This window comes from Esox lucius, chromosome 21, assembly GCF_011004845.1.
Source record: "Esox lucius isolate fEsoLuc1 chromosome 21, fEsoLuc1.pri, whole genome shotgun sequence".
In the NCBI taxonomy this organism is placed as follows: Eukaryota; Metazoa; Chordata; class Actinopteri; order Esociformes; family Esocidae; genus Esox; species Esox lucius.
In genome coordinates, this window is record NC_047589.1 from 9,013,559 (window position 1) to 9,033,092 (window position 19,534).

The 19,534-nt window shown below is 43.1% G+C and overlaps 3 protein-coding genes across 4 annotated transcripts in view; 2 read left to right on the forward strand and 1 right to left on the reverse strand.

Annotated features, from left to right (window-relative positions):
• Positions 1-1,983: 1,983 nt before the first annotated feature.
• LOC105019371 (mannose-specific lectin) lies at positions 1,984-3,303 on the reverse strand. Its single transcript, XM_010885509.5, has 3 exons — positions 3,250-3,303; positions 2,774-2,867; positions 1,984-2,655 (listed from the first exon to the last, which is right to left on the reverse strand). Exons 2-3 carry the CDS (start codon positions 2,861-2,863, stop codon positions 2,392-2,394), a joined length of 354 nt encoding a protein of 117 aa, XP_010883811.1. The 5' UTR covers positions 2,864-2,867; positions 3,250-3,303; the 3' UTR covers positions 1,984-2,391.
• A 2,519-nt stretch (positions 3,304-5,822) lies between these two features.
• On the forward strand, positions 5,823-7,081 carry LOC114828730 (mannose-specific lectin). Its single transcript, XM_029116391.2, has 3 exons — positions 5,823-5,896; positions 6,342-6,435; positions 6,721-7,081. The coding sequence occupies exons 2-3, from the start codon at positions 6,346-6,348 to the stop codon at positions 6,988-6,990; spliced, it is 360 nt and encodes a 119-aa protein (XP_028972224.1). The 5' UTR covers positions 5,823-5,896; positions 6,342-6,345; the 3' UTR covers positions 6,991-7,081.
• A 6,076-nt stretch (positions 7,082-13,157) lies between these two features.
• Positions 13,158-19,534, forward strand: part of nrbp2b (nuclear receptor binding protein 2b) — a 32,560-nt gene continuing 26,183 nt past the window's right edge. Inside the window, exon 1 of one of the 2 annotated variants that reach the window (XM_010885505.4) lies at positions 13,158-13,780. In XM_010885505.4, the coding sequence (XP_010883807.1) occupies positions 13,661-13,780 (120 nt within the window). In that variant the 5' untranslated portion in view covers positions 13,158-13,660. The remainder of the gene's footprint in view (positions 13,781-19,534) is intronic. The other variant, XM_010885506.4, reaches the window with a different exon arrangement.

Sequence of the window (19,534 nt, forward strand, 5' to 3'; positions counted from 1 at the left end):
TATCTGCTTTATTGGGTTTGTAAGCTTGTCGACCATGGCAAATGAGTGCTGGTATTGTTGATATTCTTGGTGATCATTCCCGATAAATGTTGCTGTCTGGCCCTGCGTAACTCATTGTTGAAGCTACCAAGGCTTTCTTTATAGATATTATAGTGAATTTGAAGTTTAGTTTTCCTGGTAGGCCAGATCAGTGACAATTACGAGTCAGCTTACAGAGAGGAGGTCAAGTGCCTGGCGCCTGTGCGCTGACAACAACCTGGCCCTCAACGCTAAGAAAACCAAGGAGTTCTCATCGATGGCATTGAGGGGGAGCGTGTGCCCAGCTTCAATTTCTAAGGTGTCCAACATCTCAGAGGACCTCTCTTGGACCCTCAACACCACTACCCTGGTCAAAAAGGCAGAGCAACGCTTGTACTGAGGCTGAAGAAGGCCTGCATGTCTCCCAAGATCCATGTGAACTTCTACTGCTGTACAATCGAGAGCATTCTGACTAACTGCACCACAGTGCATCACTGGTGCCCACTGGTGCCCAGCACATCATGGGTACCCAGCTCCCAGCCATTGTAGATCTCCAGCACAATCAGTGTCTGCATAGGGTGTGTGGCATCACCAGGGACCCTTCACACCCACGCCACAAACTATTTGCCCTCCTCCCATTAGGCAGGCGGTACAAGTCTCTCTGTTCTCGCACCAGCAGGTTCAGGAACAGTTCCTTTCCATTTGCTGTAACCCTGCTGAACTCTGTGACTCCCCATCACTAACTATACACACCCTCTGCACTACTGGACAAGTCTGATAGGATTAATGTGTCTTTGCTCCTATTCCTGTATTTCATCTGCACATGACTTGCACCTTTACCTTGCCCTCACTGCACATTTAGAACTGCCATAGTATTTGCATTTTTCAATTGTACACACACGTCTACCTTGGGAACCTCATTGCTGCAATCCTTGCATTTCAGTTGCACATGCTACCCTACTCCTTCAATCTGTCTCAATTGCAAATTCAGAATGCCACTGACTGCAGTGTTTCCCAATCCTGGTCCTGGGGACCCAAAGGGGTGCATGTTTTTGTTTTTGCCCTAGCACAAACAAAACAAAAAAATGTAAAAGCCAAAATGTCAAAATACTGCCAGATGGAAAAAAACCTTGAACCCTTAGAGGACTTACCACAAATTAGCATAGAAATATTTGTGCTTAGCTTTTCTTAAAATTTGGCAGGCTTTGGTTAAATCACCAACAAAAAAAGATATGCTCTAAAAATACCTGTCTAAATGGACCATCATTTGTAGAATTTGTTTTGTAGAATGTGTGTTATGAAAACTGGGGTCATCGTCCTGCTGCATGATTAAATGCTTTCCAATGTGATTAGAGGCATTTGGTTGTATCTGTAGTTCAGAATTCATCTTGCTGCTGCCATCAACAGCTACATTATCAATGAAGACAAGTGAGCCTGTTCCACTTGGAGCCATACATGCCCAAAACCTAACATCCCATCCAGATTGGGTGGTGGGTCAGTCGACTGTTTTCTCCATGCTTGCTTCTTACCATCCCTGGTACATGCTAATGTTTGTCTAATCCCTCCACAATATATTTTTCCAGAACTCTACAGGCTCTTTAATAAGACTGCATTTTGACCTGAAGCCTTGGTGAATGTAATGGTATTGTATATGCATTGGTTGGCTGATCTTTTTGCTCACAGTACAATATGTTTCACAGCTTCTTAATGTGGCTTCCAATGTTCACTTAGTTAAATTAGACATGAGCCACACTGTGGGTCTAGGGTAGAAACAAGGTTGATATGAGTTAATGTATATGTAAAGTTTTAGAAAAGTCGATTGGCTGTTTGCATCAAGTGAGCTGAAGCATCATACAATTGATATTCAGTTCAGTGTAATCTTTGTGTTAAATAGCACACAGTAAATTTATTGGTTGAATGTTCTGGTTGTCTTCTGTTAGATCATGGATTCCTTGGTACTGTTTTAATTAAAGACCAATTTCAATCTACACACTGTTTTATTGTGACCAAATATAATTTAACAGATGCAATGAATGGTGGGTAAATACAGATGGTATAACTCATGCTTTATAGGTGTGTGGAAACAAGGTTTTGTTCAAACACAGATGGAAATGATGTCGCGTGTAGATATTTTTAAACCTTATCTCTGGTGTGACTAATAGTCTATTTTCCTGACCTTTCACAGCAATCTTTGTACAAACATCCATTTTCCATTTTTTCATTCCATTTTTATGTATAGGCTACTGATATGAAAACCAAGAAATCCAACCACAAAGGAAATTCAACCATGGACACAAGAACAAAACATCATAACGTCAGTTACATTTCATGTTTATTTTCTTTGACGGGAGGGATATTAGATCACCAACTGCTTCACTTCGATTCACTGTTCTGGGCAGAATTCCACACCTCCTCTCCATCCCTCTCCATCACCAGGTTGCCGTCGTTCCTCAGCCACATGCGGCACGTCTTGAAGCCACTGGCCTGAGTGTTTGTGTGCCAAACGGCTTTGTCATCCCTCTTGTACATGACAAAGTTGCAGTCATCCTGCATGCACAGGCGGTAGGCGTCTCGCTGGCCCATGGTGTCCGAACTCCACATGGGCTTCCAGCCGTAGATCACAAAGTTACCATCCTCCTGTAATGGAAACATGGTAAGATATATGAACAGATACTGATCAGGGATTAGCCTCCAATGTTAAAAATGAATGATGCCTGTGGCAATCTTTTTTTAGAATCTGCCTTTCTAGGCATACCTGGAAGCATGCCTTCCACTCTTTGTTGTTGGACCACAGGTAGTCTCCCATGCGCATCTCATCAAACTTGGACATGTAGTTCCTGGACATGATTCTGAAATACAGTAGTCAAAGATACACTCACAGGTCACAATATTAGGTAAAGCTATCTTGTATCAGATAGGTCCCCTTTTTGCCTCTATCCTCCTCAGGGTTTACACATTTTGCATTTGGGGATTCCCTTCTGGACACCGCAGTCAGTAATTGAAATGTTGCTGAATTGCATCGCCAAGCCAGAAAAGTGAATTATTTTCCATTCTGTCCTGAAGTAAGACCATTAATTATCATTGCTCCTGTGAGGCGCTCTAACATTTTAATTGTAAACGTCAAAGACATCTACTGACAGAGAATTTACAATGGAATCAGTGACTGCTGTTACAGCTGAGGTAGCAGCAACACCGGAATAAAACAACATAATCCATTAATGGGGTACTCACAGTTCCGTTGTGGCCTTTGAAGGAGACAAGAATGAAGACGTAAGTTGAAGTGGGTGAATGAATGAAATGCAACACCGAGTTGAGGAAATGTTGTGAATTTATAGTCAGAGTGTCACGAGATTCAACGCCCTCTCTCCCTCATTCGGAGCAAGGATACCTGTTTGTACTTATTTCCATCCCTTGTGTTCCTGATTACTGTCCCTTTGTCAGGTACTTTCTTAGTGTGTCATGTCACTCTTCGGTTTGCTTTCCGAACAATGTGACTTTGTTGTGTTTTTTTTTCTCACGTTTTGTTATGTCTTAGTTGTTTTTATATAAATGTCCTCTTTTCTCCCTGTGCATGTGTCCTGCCTCCTCTATGCAATGTTACATAGGAGCATAGGGAAGAGAACACAGAGAATACAAGGAGGCCTTCTTTGAAATTACATTAGAAATGTGTCACACGTCTCCCTCCATAAATCGTGCATAGTTTATTTAATCAAATAGCATCCAGACAGTGTTTTTAGTGTGATGTGAAACTATATGGTTGCATGCAAGACTCTTCTCCGTCATCTAAGCAACTAACATCTTAACACTGATAACTTTGATCAGTGACATTCACTTGTTTAAATGCGTATGTGTATCTTGATGAGTTTATTAAATCTTCATAAATGAAGAAGAAAAATTCCACATCTAATCATGAATGAGACTGGAATGTCTCCTTGACAAACACCCTTGGATCACTAAATGTTCACAAGGATTTACAGTTAAATTACATTACGTGACTAAAAACATACGAAACACTGGTGTATTGACAAGATGGTATTAAATTATTCTAAAGTCATTCAGCACCCCTCACGGCACCTGAGCCTGGTACAGATTTGAGCAAATGTAACAGCATGATCAATGTGGCTGCAACTTCATCTTTTTAAGAGGGAAACTATACCCCACGAAACACATTGAGATGTCTCCATAACTTAATCCAAACCAATGGCACTGTGAAGCTGTAAGGCTGAAGAAGCCAACTTAACAAAAGTCAGTGAGTCAATGAATACCCTCTTACATCGAGCAGTGCCAAAGGAAGGCCCTGAAACCGTGAGTGAGGCCTCATCGTGTTTAGAACCGACTGGACACTGTTCGGCTTCTATCCCCAAGGCGGACTGATAAACACAGCTGCAAAGCAATTACTCAACAGTCTACCTAAAAAGTAGGGCTGGAAACGTCTATACTTTCTCACCACCTGAATTCACCATCTGAAGTAGCGGCTAGACTGCAAGGCGCAAAAACATTAGTTTGTGTCAAAAACGGGATAGCCCAGAAAGTCCCATTGTTGTTACTCTGGGAAGAATATCTGTACAGCATATATCAATTAGCGTACCTTTGTTTTTTTGCCTGGACCCCATGCCAGTAGAGAGACCAGCCTCTAGGTTAGTTGCTGTAAAAGTTCAATTGAATGTTTCAATTAGCTTTTAGTCACTTCAATGTATATTGAGTTGTTTTTCCGTGATGAGGCAATCATCCAGTAAGAAGCTCGGAGTAATGCCATTGTTATAATATTGTGGTCAGAATGGAAATTAAACATCCCAACTTTCGTGATAAGTACCATAGAAATGTTAAGGGGATCATAGAAAGACCCAACCCTACACTGGATTGTATCATGTGGTCTCTTACAAGAAGTTTCCACATTTTGGCTCAGAAACCCCCTTGTGTTTGTGGTCATTATCTTGCCGGATGACAAAGCACCATCCAGTGAGTTTTGGGGGCCTGTACTAGCAGAAAAACGACCTCCTAAGCGGATGCTGAATATGAACAATGTGCCATGGCTGAGGGCTGTTGTTAGGCATGCCCTAACCTATAGGGCCTGGATGCAGCCCTTAGCCGTGAAATATAGGTTTTAAGGCACGAACTATGAGGGTTGTTGCTATTATGAACCCAATAACTATGTGACTAAAACACGTTTGATCTTTTGGTAGTGAATGGAAATCAGAATCAAGGGCTTGAACCACCCATTTTCTGAAGTATTTTATGTCCTGTAAATATGACTATAGAGTAGAATTTCATTTAATTTTCATGTGTTAACTATTTGTTTACATTATTTCAATGGTTCAGTGCAATGTTGAGTCAATTCAGACAAAAACAGCCTCCAAGTTCAAGTATAAATTTGAGTATCTTAAACCTGGAAAGTGTATAAATGGTAATGGGATGAATATTTAGCCCAAATATAGGCGAAGATGGCCTTACTCACATGGAAACACCATGACCATAGTTATCAGTCATTTGCTTTTCAGCATAATTAGTTCTTGGCTTAATCATAATCTGTTGATGACAGTTCATGCTCTATTTAGACATACCAGGAGCAAACAAATACCCTAAGCATCTACAGTTAAAACACTTTGAACAGGAAATCGTGAAAAGAGTACAGTCTGTGCTGTTTTTCATCTGAAGTATTTAAATCAAATTACACTTAGCATGACTTAAAACTTGAATTAAAATGTCTGTTGCATAACATACTGGATCAAGATTTGACAGAGACCGTGTTTTCCTTCTCACTAGTCTCTTGTTCTGGAGTTTAGCTATAAAAGCAGAGAGTTTCTGAAGAGACGACACCATTCAAAGAGCTGCAAACTCGTCAGAATCATCTATTGAGCGTTAACTCCACAACTGACCCGTGAGTATCAAGACACTGATCTGGGGCTTTCTCTAAGACTTTTATCCTTTTCGATTTTCATTGTACATAATAGATATTTCTCCGTAGATACCCCTTTCTCCTCTGTCTCTATTTCATATTTCTCACTATCTAGCTCATTATCTTTACTTCCTGGCTCACTGGCTATCGTTTAATAATTATATCTCGCTGTCATATCTATCGTGTATGTCATATCTATCCGTCATATCTATCGTGTATGTCATATCTATCCGTCATATCTATCGTGTATGTCATATCTATCCGTCATATCTATCGTGTATGTCATATCTATTCGTCATATCTATTGTGTATGTCATATCTATATCTATGTATCGTCTCTATCGTCTCCATCCCAGTGTTCAATAATATCCTGTTCTGTAAGGAAATTGAAACTAGTGCTTGAATGCAAACTCTGCTGAACTTTCAGAATCATGAGCAAAAATTACCTGTCCAAGTATGATGAGATGCGTAAGGGGGACTACCTAATGTCCAACAACCATGAGTGGAAGGCCTGTTTTCAGGTATGTCCTTAGAATCTCAGAAAGACAATGCAACCCTGTACAAATTGGCTCATTTGGTAGTATGGCTCTTTCAATACTAAGATTGTGGGTTAAATTCCAGCAGGGGGGTGAATATTAAAAATAATGAAAATGTATGCACTCAAAATGTTTGTAAATCTCTGGATAAGCTGCAAAATGAGTTACATGTAAAAATGTGTTCCGTTAGGCAAGTCCATTGAAAATATTTCCCCGCTAATTTGGAACAATATATTTAAATGTGCGTGTCAATTCAATTTGTCTCGACAGGAGGACGGTAACTTTGTGATCTACGGCTGGAAGCCCATGTGGAACTCGGACACCGTGGGCCAGCGAGACGCCTACCGTCTGTGCATGCAGGATGACTGCAACTTTGTCATGTACAAGAGGGATAACAAGATGCTGTGGCAGACCAAGTGCCCGGCGTCTGGCGGGTTCAAAATGTGCCGCATGTGGCTGAGGAACGACGGCACCCTGGTGATTGAGAGGGATGGAGAGGAGGTGTGGTCTTCTGCTCAGTCTAAGGGATTCAAGCAGTGAAGGAAGAGCCTGCAGCTCCACACAGGAACAGTTCATGCCCAACATACTTATCCTTTCCATCTGTGCTGCATGACCATCTCTGTTCAATAAAAGAGCATTGAAAATAAGCTGTGTCTTGAACTCCTTGCATCATCTTAATCTGCCAACTGAGCCAAGGGCCTGTGTAGCTTATTCTGGGGATGCACATTGCTTGCAATGCTGGAGATGTGCGTTTGATTCCCATGGGGGGCCAGTACAGAAAAATGTAATGTACAGTATCCCACAAAAGGATAACACCCCTCACATTTTTTGCAAATATTTGATAATATCTTTTCATGTGACAACACTGAAGAAATGCCCCTTTTCTACAATGTGAAGTATTGAGTATACAGCTTGTATAACAGTCTAAATTTGCTGTCCCCTCAAAATAACTCAACACACAGACATTCATGTCTAAACTGCTGGCAACAAAAGTGAGTACACCCCAAAGTGAAAATGTCCAAATTGGGCCCAATTAGCAATTTTCCCGCCCCGGTGTCATGTGACTCGTTAGTGTTACAAGATCTCAGGTGTGAATGTGGAGCAGGTGTGTTAAATTTGGTGTTATCGTCTCACACTCCCTCATACTGGTCACTGGAAGTTCAACATGGCACTTTGTGGAAAAGAAAATCCTCTCTGAAGATCTGAAAAAAATAATTGTTTCTCTACATAAAGCTGGCCTAAGTTATAAGAAGATTGCCAAGACCCTGAAACTGAGCTGCAGAAAAGTGGCCACGACCATACAACGGTTTAACAGGTTCCACTCAGAACAGGCCTCACCATGGTCGACCAAAAAGAAGTTGAGTACACATGCTCAGAGTCATATCCAGAGGTTGTCTTTGGGAAATAGACATATGAGTGCTGCCAGCATTGCTGCAGAGGTTGAAGGGGTGGGGGGTCAGCCTGTCAGTGCTCAGACCATACGCCGCACACTGCATCAAATTGGTTTGCATGGCTGTCGTCCCAGAAGGAAGCCTCTTTTAAAGATGATGCACAAGAAAGCCTGCAAACAGTTTGCTGAAGACAAGCAGACTAAGGACATGGATTACTGGAACCATGTCCTGTGGTCTGATGAGACCAAGATAAACTTATTTGGTTCAGATGGTGTCAAGCGTGTGTGGCGGCAACCAGGTGAGGAGTACAAAGACAAGTGTGTCTTGTCTACAGTCAAGCATGGTGGTGGAAGTCATGGTCTGGGGCTGCATGAGTGCTGCTGGCACTACAGTTCATTGAGGGAACCATGAATGCCAACATGTACTGTGACATACTGAAGCAGAGCATGATCTCCTCCCTTCTGAGACTGGGCTGCAGGGCAGTATTCCAATATGATAACGACATCAAACACACCTCCAAGATGACCACTGCCTTGCTAAAGAAGCCGAGGGTAAAGGTGATGGACTGGCCAAGCATGTCTCCAGACCTAAACCCTATTGAGCATCTGTGGGGCATCCTCAAACGGAAGGTGGAGGAGCCCAAGGTCTCTAACATTCACCAGCTCCATGATGTTGTCATGGATGAGTGGAACAGGACTCCAGTGTCAACCTGTGAAGCTCTGGTGAACTCTATGCCCAAGAGAGTTAAGGCAGTGCTGGAAAATAATGGTGGCCACACAAAATATTGACTCTTTGCGCCCAATTTGGACATTTTCACTTAGGGGTGTATTCAATTTTGTTGCCAGCGGTTTAGACATTAATAGATGTGTGTTGTGTTATTTTGAGGGGACAGCAAATGTACACTGTTATACAAGCTGTGAACTCATTACTTTACATTGTAGCAAAGTGTCATTTCTTCAGTGTTGTCACATGAAAAGATATAATCAAATATTTGCAAAAATGTGAGGGGTGTACTCACTTTTATGAGATACTGTATATTGCTCTGAATATGATTTACTGCTGAGTAATGTAAATGTAGGGGTAACATTAATGGGAACAACCAGAAAGAATAATAATATTTAGTATTGTCATGGTGCGGTGAGCAGCAGCGCCACCGTGCCATATTTCCACAAGTTCCCATATTCTCACGAACACATCCCGGACTGTCACATGTTTCCCATCTTCCACACCAGGTCCCAATCTAGCTCGTTTGTATGTGTATATATGTTTCCCCTCTGCTCCCCACATTGTGGATCATTGTTGCTGTCGCTGTCATTGTTGTTGTTTGTAGGTTAATCGGTGAGTGTTGTTTAAAGTACTGTTTGAATGTTTATTGTTAAGACGCATGTTGCGCACTTTGATTTCATTCAGTCATTAGTATTGTTTTCCGTTCGTGTTTGGTTTGTTTGTTGTGTAATAAAACCAACGAACGTGATATCTGCCTGCGCCTGGTTCCCTCCAACACTACACCATGACGAGTCGTTGCAGAATGATCCACCAAACCTGGAACCAGCAGGCAGTCCCTCCAGAGAGGGTATATACCTGGAGGGGCGATTGGGGGTCTGACTCCCTCTCCTCAGATGACGACGAAGCGGTCTATGAGAGAGTGGAGGAGGATCCCCTTGGGGAGCAGTGCTGGGGGTTGCCCCAAGACGGGTTCGGGGTGCCGCTGTGGGGCATGGACCAGTATGGAGTGGTCAAGCCCCTCACCAAAGAGCAAGGGGAGCTGGTGAAGGGTCTCCTGCAGGACATGCAGGAGGCAGGAAGGACAGGACGCAGGCGAGGCCGGAGGAAGAAGAGGGCGAGGTGCCCAACGCTTGGTCCGAGGTCCCCCCAGGAAAATTTTAGGGGGGGGCTGAGTGGGTGCCCGGGGGAAGTCCCGACGGCGCCCCCTCTATGTCCGGTGCCTCCTCGACCCCGTGCAGGCTGGCCGAGGAGGAGTGGCCTGCACCGCCTGAGGCCGAGGAGGAGTGGCCTGCACCGCCTGAGGCCGAGGAGGAGTGGCCTGCACCGCCTGAGGCCGAGGAGGAGTGGCCTGCACCGCCTGAGGCCGAGGAGGAGTGGCCTGCACCGCCTGAGGCCGAGGAGGAGTGGCCTGCACCGCCTGAGGCCGAGGAGGAGTGGCCTGCACCGCCTGAGGCCGAGGAGGAGTGGCCTGCACCGCCTGAGGCCGAGGAGGAGTGGCCTGCACCGCCTGAGGCCGAGGAGGAGTGGCCTGCACCGCCTGAGGCCGAGGAGGAGTGGCCTGCACCGCCTGAGCTTGCCGGGGTTTGGCTGCCACCGCCCTCTCCTGTCCCGGCCGCCCCGGCGCCTCCTTCGGCTCTCCCGGCTACCGACCCTCCTTCGGCTCTCCCGGCTACCGACCCTCCTTCGGCTCTCCCGGCTACCGACCCTCCGTCGGCTCTCCCGGCTACCGACCCTCCGCCGGCCACCGACCCTCCGTCGGCTCTCCCGGCTACCGACCCTCCGCCGGCCACCGACCCTCCGTCGGCTCTCCCGGCCTCTGACCCTCCGCCGGCCACCGACCCTCCGTCGGCTCTCCCGGCCTCCGACCCTCCGCCGGCCACCGACCCTCCGTCGGCTCTCCCGGCCTCCGACCCTCCGCCGGCCACCGACCCTCCGTCGGCTCTCCCGGCCTCCGACCCTCCGCCGGCCACCGACCCTCCGTCGGCTCTCCCGGCCTCCGACCCTCCGCCGGCCACCGACCCTCCGTCGGCTCTCCCGGCCTCTGACCCTCCGCCGGCCACCGACCCTCCGTCGGCTCTCCCGGCTCCTGACCCTCCGCCGGCTCCTGATCTTCGGCCGGTTCTGCCTCCACGGCCTGTCCCGACGGCTCCGCCACCCTGGTTAGTCTCGGCTGTTCCGCCCCCTCGGCGGGTTTTGCCGATGGGGGTACTGTGCTGCCCCGCCCCCCCTCCCTTGGGCTGGGGTTCGTCTTGGCCCGTCCGGTGGCCGGGCCTTTGGGGGGGGGTACTGTCATGGTGCGGTGAGCAGCAGCGCCACCGTGCCATATTTCCACAAGTTCCCATATTCTCACGAACACATCCCGGACTGTCACATGTTTCCCATCTTCCACACCAGGTCCCAATCTAGCTTGTTTGTATGTGTATATATGTTTCCCCTCTGCTCCCCACATTGTGGATCATTGTTGCTGTCGCTGTCATTGTTGTTGTTTGTAGGTTAATCGGTGAGTGTTGTTTAATGTACTGTTTGAATGTTTATTGTTAAGACGCATGTTGCGCACTTTGATTTCATTCAGTCATTAGTATTGTTTTCCGTTCGTGTTTGGTTTGTTTGTTGTGTAATAAAACCAACGAACGTGATATCTGCCTGCGCCTGGTTCCCTCCAACACTACACCATGATGAGTCGTTACAAGTATTCTGTTACCATCACCATAACAATAAAATATTTGGTGTCTTTTGAGCAACTCTTTAGAATCTGCAGTTCTCTAGCATGTAGCACTAAAAAGTTCAATATCTCTATTGGCGTATTCTTTTGGCAGCCACTCCTCTTCGTTAGTTCAGGCCTCTCTGAAGCACCATTCTTAGGGAATCAGACTCATGGTTCGTCTAGACACCGGCATTGTCCCAGCCATTTCTTCAGCCAAGAGTAAACGTCATTAACAAAGAGAGGGATTGAGGGAGTACGGGCTTCTATCCATCCCCATCTGATTGTGCACTAAACATAACTGTAATTACAGAGCTGCAATGTGAATGGTTTTATATCTAAATAGGGTAAGCTATCTGTTATTTTGGATATGAAAGACTGGATTGTTCCTTCATCAACAAAAATCACCAGAATTCTATTTAACTTTGTGCTTTTAATGTCAAATAAGCTAATTAATCCATTACTGTTGTTGCCTCTTGTGGATTAATAAAATACATTTAATCATATCCTGTCCGTTTTTTTTAAGTTCTGACAAATGTCCATTAGATGGCAGGCAAACCTTTTTTTCTGACAATGTTTCAGATGATTCAGAACTGCAGCAGGAATTCTGGCTTCTGTTGAGATGCAGAATTTTTGGAGCTGGAACAATCGCAATGCACTCATTGAGTGGTCACTTGTCGATACATGCTAATGAATAACATACTGCATGTCTATGTTAAATTACATTATTCCAATGCTAACTGATATTAGACCTGTGTTAACAAATTGATTTTATGGTTACAATGATATTACTTTAATTTTAATTCATGTTAGTCCTGTTAACTAATATGAATGTGTTTTAACTGATGTTAGCCCTTTGTTAATTAATTATAGTCATATATTAATTAGTCTTAGTCCAATCTTAACTAATATTCATCCTACATTAATTGATTTTAGTCTTATGATAACTGGTGCTGTTTGTAATTTAACTATTTTAAGTTAAATGATAACTGATGTTAGCCCTAGGACATTGTTTTTACTTTTCTTCATCAGACCTTTCAACAATACGCTTTGTTGTTGAATAATATGATGGAAAAATCCCACGACTGCCAAAAAGGTCCATAGGCCCACAATGAACATTGTAAGACATGCCAAGACTGTCTCAAAGACCCTGTCCAGTTCCGGAAATAACTGCCAAAGCTAGCAGATTTACAACAATCAATTTTCCATGACTGTTCTTTTCTGTCTCTTTCTCTGAGCTTCTTAGAAAGTATGAAAACACTATGAATGAGTGTACTACACTTTAAAGACACACACACGCGCACACACACACACAGAAAATCATGTGCAAGTTCAGGCTTTTTGTGAGCTGCCCCCTGGCCTACTTGGCTGTAAGATCTCCCTTGTATAGCCTAATCTGTGTCACAACCAAGGTTACAGCCAGTTCCTATTTTTTTTTATAAGTGACAGCATGCTTGAACAATATTCTCTAAAAAAAACATTACATTATTTGAATACATTTTATTTGCACATAAACACTCGGTTGACATTGCATGCTTATTTCTTTAACAAGTCTGGTCAATATACTACCTTGAATAACATTCTTATCCTCATCATCTTCATAATATAAAAACCGCATAACCACGCACAAACCTGCCTGCTTCTCCAGTCTTCTTATTAATCACACCTTTCCCGAACCATGATCCTCAACCAGACCTTATACCTAACATTTTACCTTACAGTAGGGTCAAAATGCCCATATTTTATAAAATGTTGACTGGCTGTAGAATCTGACTTTGTGGCAGTAGAATCTGTCGTTATGACTAAACAATCAATAGAAAATCAACACGCCTAGGCAGTAACTGTCTTGCGCACGTCTTCCTTACTTTACGGTAGATAGTCTATCCCTGTGAGCTTAGCTAAAGCAGAATCCCATGCACGGTTCAAGGAAATTAGCCACAACATCAGTAAATACGCATGGTGGAGGGAGAGGTAGACAGAATACAGAATACCGTAAATAGGAAAGGTAAATAACGAAACGAAGGGAGGAACCGGAGAAACACCATATTTTTCCACCCAAAACATGCTTTTTTATTGCCCATGGCTGCTCTTCATCTTGAAATAGCCAACGAATAGAAAGACCAATATTTCGCAATTTGTTTTGTATGCAGTGATCGCACTGAACTGGATTATTTTTTCCCTTTGACCGATTAACATGACTTAGATCATTTATCTGAACTTTTTGTTGGAAGGTGTTAAATGAAAAATATGATTACGGTTTACCCCTGCTGACCGCACGAGGATGTGTTAAGTGCTTGAGCACGGTGTCATCTGAGACTGCACAGACCGCGCTCGACGTCTGGGCTATATTCGAGTGAAAACACTGGGGAAATAATATTAAACACGGAGTAAAATGACTATGTCGGTTCCGGAAAGGAATTCAGGGTCCGAGGGCAAGGAAGAAGAGAGTGAAGATGAGAGTGAAATCGTGGAGGAAAGCCCGTGTGGTCGCTGGCAAAAGCGAAAAGAGCAGGTTGGTCTATCTATTTGGTTGCGCCTGTGGCAGGGAATCGACTGGCGGCTGCCTGCTTTTCTGTTTCCACACATTGAATGGGGGGTGGGGGGTGGTTAGTAGATTGTCTAGACACGATTGTCTGCCAGGCCTTTAGATCGTTACAAATCTAATAACCTCTCTTCGGTGTTGGATTGTAGTGCCTTTCTGTAGGCTATTGTCGCAGCAGCAGTGCAACCAATGTTTTTCCCGCTCCTCAGTGCTATTCAGATACTCCAGAAAAAGGCGTGGGCCCCATATGTAATGAATTGCATTGACCACACGATGTTTGTTGAATGATGGATGGCTTGTTGAACCAAGCGTCTTATCAATATAAGCCTACTGGCAATGTTTGGCAATTTTCTATGTGGATCTTTGCGTTTTAAACTATTAAGAAATGTTGCATGTTGTTTTTGTTCAGTAATAAAAGCTTTATTACTGGATATGATTTTTATATATAATATATTTTTTAAATCCTGGGCTCTTTCATTAAGAAACCAAATGTACAGAGACTATGCTAATGCTAACCATAGACTTCATCTTAGACATTGAGACATTGTTCAAACCAACATGGTGGATAAAATGTTCTTAAAACCCTTTATAAAAAAAAACTTTCATCAACAACTCCTTCAGAACAGAATGGCCCTGATTAGTGAGTGCCGCCTCTACAGTTCTGGAAAAGATAAGGCTTCAGCATTGAAGCTGAAGGTTATCTCTGTGGGACACCCGTAGCTTTCTCTATGCTTCTCAAAAATGTCTTACTTCCCTCCCTACCTCTCAAAACAGGGGACTTAAATGAACACACACTTTTTTCCAACAACACGCACAAGCCCGCTTGCAATCAGTCCGTCACTAACACACGTACGCACCCTACCTCCCAATGTTGACACCAGTGTTTTTCCACTCATTGATTACACATCCTAATGTCTGCTGCTTTCCGGGTCACATTGTCACACATCACCAATAAACCCACAGTGACAATCTTATGATGTGCTTATTTCAACAGGACACTAAAGCCAGTAGAAGAGTAAAGGGCGTGTATATCGATGGCAGACAATAATTCATGAATGAAAAATTCATTTCATATGTGGAATTTTGCCCACTACTTTCAAAGTTTACTGTTATGCAAAATTATAAACATTTTCAGACCCCTAAACTGTCTCCACATTTTGTTGTGTTATAGACAAAATTTGTAGTTGATAAAAAATCTTTTGCTATCAATCTACCTACCCCATAATGACAAAACAAAATCACGTTTTTCGACATTTTTGGGAATTTATTGAAAATAAAAAACAGAAGTATTCGGGCCGTTTATTCAGTACTTTGTTGAAGTGCCTTTGCAGCAATAAGAACTTCAAGTCTACTTTGGTATGCTTCTACCAGCTTTGCTTGCTGGATTTGGTTAGTTTCTACCATTCTTCCTTGCATGGTCTCTCAATCGCTGCCAGATTTTATGGGGCTTGACAGTGAACTTGGATCTTCAGGTCTCACGAGAGATGTTCAAAGGGGTTCAAGTCCAGGCTTTTGCCGGGTCACACAATTACATTTTCAGACTTTGGTCCGCTGGCATGCTGAACAACCATTCTTTCAGTTCCTGCTGCTGAGAAGAACCCCCATAGCATGATGCTGCCACCACCATTCTTCACCATAAGGCTGTGACTAGCCAGGTGATAAGTGGCACCTTTTTTTCAACAGATGTAGTGCTTGGCATTTAGGCCTAATAGTTTGGGTCTCATCAGACCAGATAATATTTTTCCCCATCCCCTCAGAGTCTCTCAGGCTTTATGTTAAATAACACATTACTTAGGAATGGCTTACTTTAGCCACTCTACCATAAAGTCCTATTTGACGGATTGCTGCAGAATGTTTTTTTTTTTCTCTCTGCTGAGAATCTGAATCTCGGTTAGAGTGGCATTTAGGTTCCTGTTCCCCTCCCTGACCAAGGCCCCTCTTGCCTGAGTCTGGGTGGTTCCAAATTTCTTCCATTTTACTATAATGGAACTTCCAGGGTGTATTATGCAGAAATGTATGTGGGGTCTGAATACTTTCCAAAGGCAGTGTAGGACAAGCAGCTGTTCAATAGAGTAAAAATCTCATTTCTTAGAATGCCATATATCTGGTTTGAGTCACTTTGTTTGTCAGTATTGTCTTCCTGTTGCGCCATTTTGCAGGCCAAGGCATATACAGGCTATCAACACACTGATTGCACTTATTTCAGTAAAGAGGGATAAGGTTGTCTGGACACCTGTAAGCAGTAGAGACTGGAATCGCCAAAATAAAGGATTGTGTTTGTGTTATTCTAATTTTCCTTATGATCAACCAAAAGCTTACAGTAAGGATCACTTAATGTTTAATTGCTAATCTACAGTTTTTGTGGTGTAATATTTAATCTGTATTTTATAAATACATTACCTGAATTATGGCACCTATAAGACAATGCAAATTTATGAACACATTTTTTAAAACTAGAGTCTTTCATTGTGAAACCAAACACAGAGGCAATGCTAATGCTATGCCTAGACTTCATCTTAGACATTGAGACATTGTTCACACAATCCCCATACCTGAAATATGTCCCTTATATGACAATCCAAATTAATGAACAAAGACAAATGATGAATAGGAAATATTCAAGCAAGCAGTATTAAAATCATAAGTTGACTGGCAAGAATTGGTCATAAACTGAACTATCTAAATAAATGTTGAATTCCCTTTGTACAGGGCATGATTACATTATACAATACATACTTAGCATATACTAGCTGTAACCCATCACATAAAGTTAACCTCTGATCAGATATCTGACCCACAAAGGAGGTATGGTTTAAAAAGAAAAGGTTATTGGAGTATCCTTGGAGAACAATATGAACAATATGCCCCTTTAAAAATCTATGCCAAAAGGTTCTTCAAATGGGGTTATTTGAGGAATCATTTAAAAATGTAAGAGCTTATCAGGGTTCCCCCAGAGTTTCAATGTGAAAAACCCCTAAAGAACCCTCCAAGAATCTTTTACTTTTTGAGCGTAAGAACAACAGCACTTCTACTTCCCTGAGGTTTGACATTGGGGGATGGAGAGAGCTACACACATTCCTGAGGCATAGGAATTCTTGCTAATAGTGTTGATAGTAGTAATTTTGGGGGTTGGGCCCCTGCAATGGCCTGAGCAAACCTGGTAAAATAAAACCCTTCGCCATTTGCCGATATTAGGCCTATTCCTCAGACTGTATTAGACAGTGTTTAGATACTAGACATTTGACATTTGCCAACAATAAGGCCCCCAACCTGTACCCATTTTTTATGTTTCATAGAAAATGATGTGAAAAGCAAAACATTATTTTGTAACAGGTCTCAAAGATGAAGAAACAACTTGATGTCTGTCAAACTGAATCAATCCTTTTATTAGGTTAAACCTACCCCATCTATTTACCTATTTGAGAATAAAAAAATTGGTCAATTGGCAGCATTCTAGCTAGCCAGAGTCAATTGTGTTTCTGTCAATTCATACGTCGTTGGTTGACAAAAACTGCATTCTACATTTACATGAAAGACATTTTTACACTATTTTGAACACAGCCAACATGGGGCGGTCATTGTTTGTTTTGGGTGTTTTTGCAATTACTTAAGGACAGCCACTTGGACCTCTCATATCATGGCAATGTATTTTTCACATCTATTTAAGTCCAAACACATTCTTATCATCATGTTTGGAAGGCATGTACATTCTACCTTGACCTATAAGTGCTGGAACCTATATCTGTGTCGCAGCTGGGGACATTATCCCTCCGGTCCAGGGAGTAGTGGGCAACGAAAGGGGCCCAGCAATGAGTGAGCACTTCGCCACCCCCAGCAGCCCAATGTGTTAACCACTGTGGAGGGCTGTGGAGAAAAGTGGAGGGAAAGATGATCTTCATTCTAATTCGGCTCAGAGACACACATTTTCCATCATCCCTCGCCTCTTTCTTTCAACTATAACATCAGTACTTGCAGTATTGAAATCTGGGAGTTGAGAAGAGAAGGTCCCTTGGATTCTTTCAAAGTAAAACCCATGACTGTTGTGGCACAGTGGAAGTCCTGGGATTGACGGGTACATTGGCATCGTTTTGTACAGTTGTTGCCAATTTTAGTTCTGTGTTGTCAGCCAGGAGAAGGAGTTCAAGCCCCAAAATTGCCCCAGCAGCTTCACAGGTGACAGTTTCTCTATGGCCACATGTTATATAGGGGCATTATTGACATGCCTGTCATGTTGATGGCTGATGTCTATAAAGAAAACTAGAACATTGTTATCAACGACTTTTGTTGAGCTTCAGTTACAGTGCAAATACCCCACCACGTGGATGTAAATCAGTTTGTTACTGTAACCAGCGCATGTCCTGAAACTAACAATTACCTAATGACCTCCACCTCCTAATGATCCAGTGTGGGCCCTGGGTCTTTCTCGCTGGGCCCCGGTCAACAGCTGCGTGGAGCTGTGTGGAATGACACCAACTCAGATGTCCCGCAGAGGGAGACTGAGGACGCAACCCCCGGATCCACCTGTTGCCCTGGCTGCATGTAATCAAACGTAGCTAGTTCTGATGTCTCTATTGTTAACCCTGTCATGGCTTAAATAGAAATGGTCTATTATGCAAAAGCACTTAACTGGCTCCTACCTCATCTCATCTTCGGAGTCAGCATTATTGTTCTGGGTGTTAAACTGGAACAAAGGCCGTCTGATGTTATTCAATCAAATTGAATTACATGCTCACAAATGTTTACATATTCAGTTGTCGGGAGAGTCTGTAGGATTATACAACATCGGAAGCCAGAGGAATGAAATGACAAAATTAAAAGCAAGCATCAAGTTGAATTGCTGGTGTAATCCTCAAGAACGACTTGTATCTAACTGGTTAAGCCTATTGGATTGTATTCAAAGTAGAAGACAAACCAGTGCGAACAACTGCTGTGAACGTGTGCAGTAGATCAGCATCCAGTAACAATTAAGTGTAAAATTATTGGAAAAGTTCTAAACCGATGTTCTGTTGTCAGAGACGATAAGATTGCCATCAATTACCAATGGCAGATTTTTGTGATGGTCTGTCTTACCTTTAAGGAAGCGCTGAAAACTGCTCATCAACCTGCATTTACATATAGAATACTGATACAGTAAATGCATACATCATCTGTAAACCCTGCACAGTGCCTTTGGAAAGTATTTAGACCCTTTACTTTATCCACATTTTGTTGTGTGGTAGACTTAATTTATAATTGATGACATATATTTTTGGCCATCAATTTACACAATACCCTATAACGAGGAAGTGAAAACACGTTGAGACATTTGTGACACTTCATAGATAAAAAAAAAAAAAAGCTGAAATATCTCATGTACATAGTAAGTATTCAGACCCTTTACTTAGTATTTTGTAGAACCACCTTTGGCAGCAATTACAGGTTCCTGTCTTTTTGGGTTTGTGTATATCAGCTTTGCAATCCTGGATTTGGGCAGTTTTTCCCCATTCTTCCTTGCAGATCGTCTCAAGGTCTGTCAGATTGGATGGGGTGTGTCATTGAACCGCATTCTCCAGGTCTCCCCAATGATTTTCAACATGGTTTAAGTCCAGGCTTTGGCTAGACCCCTTTTTTTACATTCACTGACTGGTCCCTAAGAGAATCCAATGTTGTCTTGGCATTATTCAAGAGCCTCTGTATGTTTTGTTCTGTTCATCCTTCCCCCTATCCTGACCAGTCTCTCAGTTC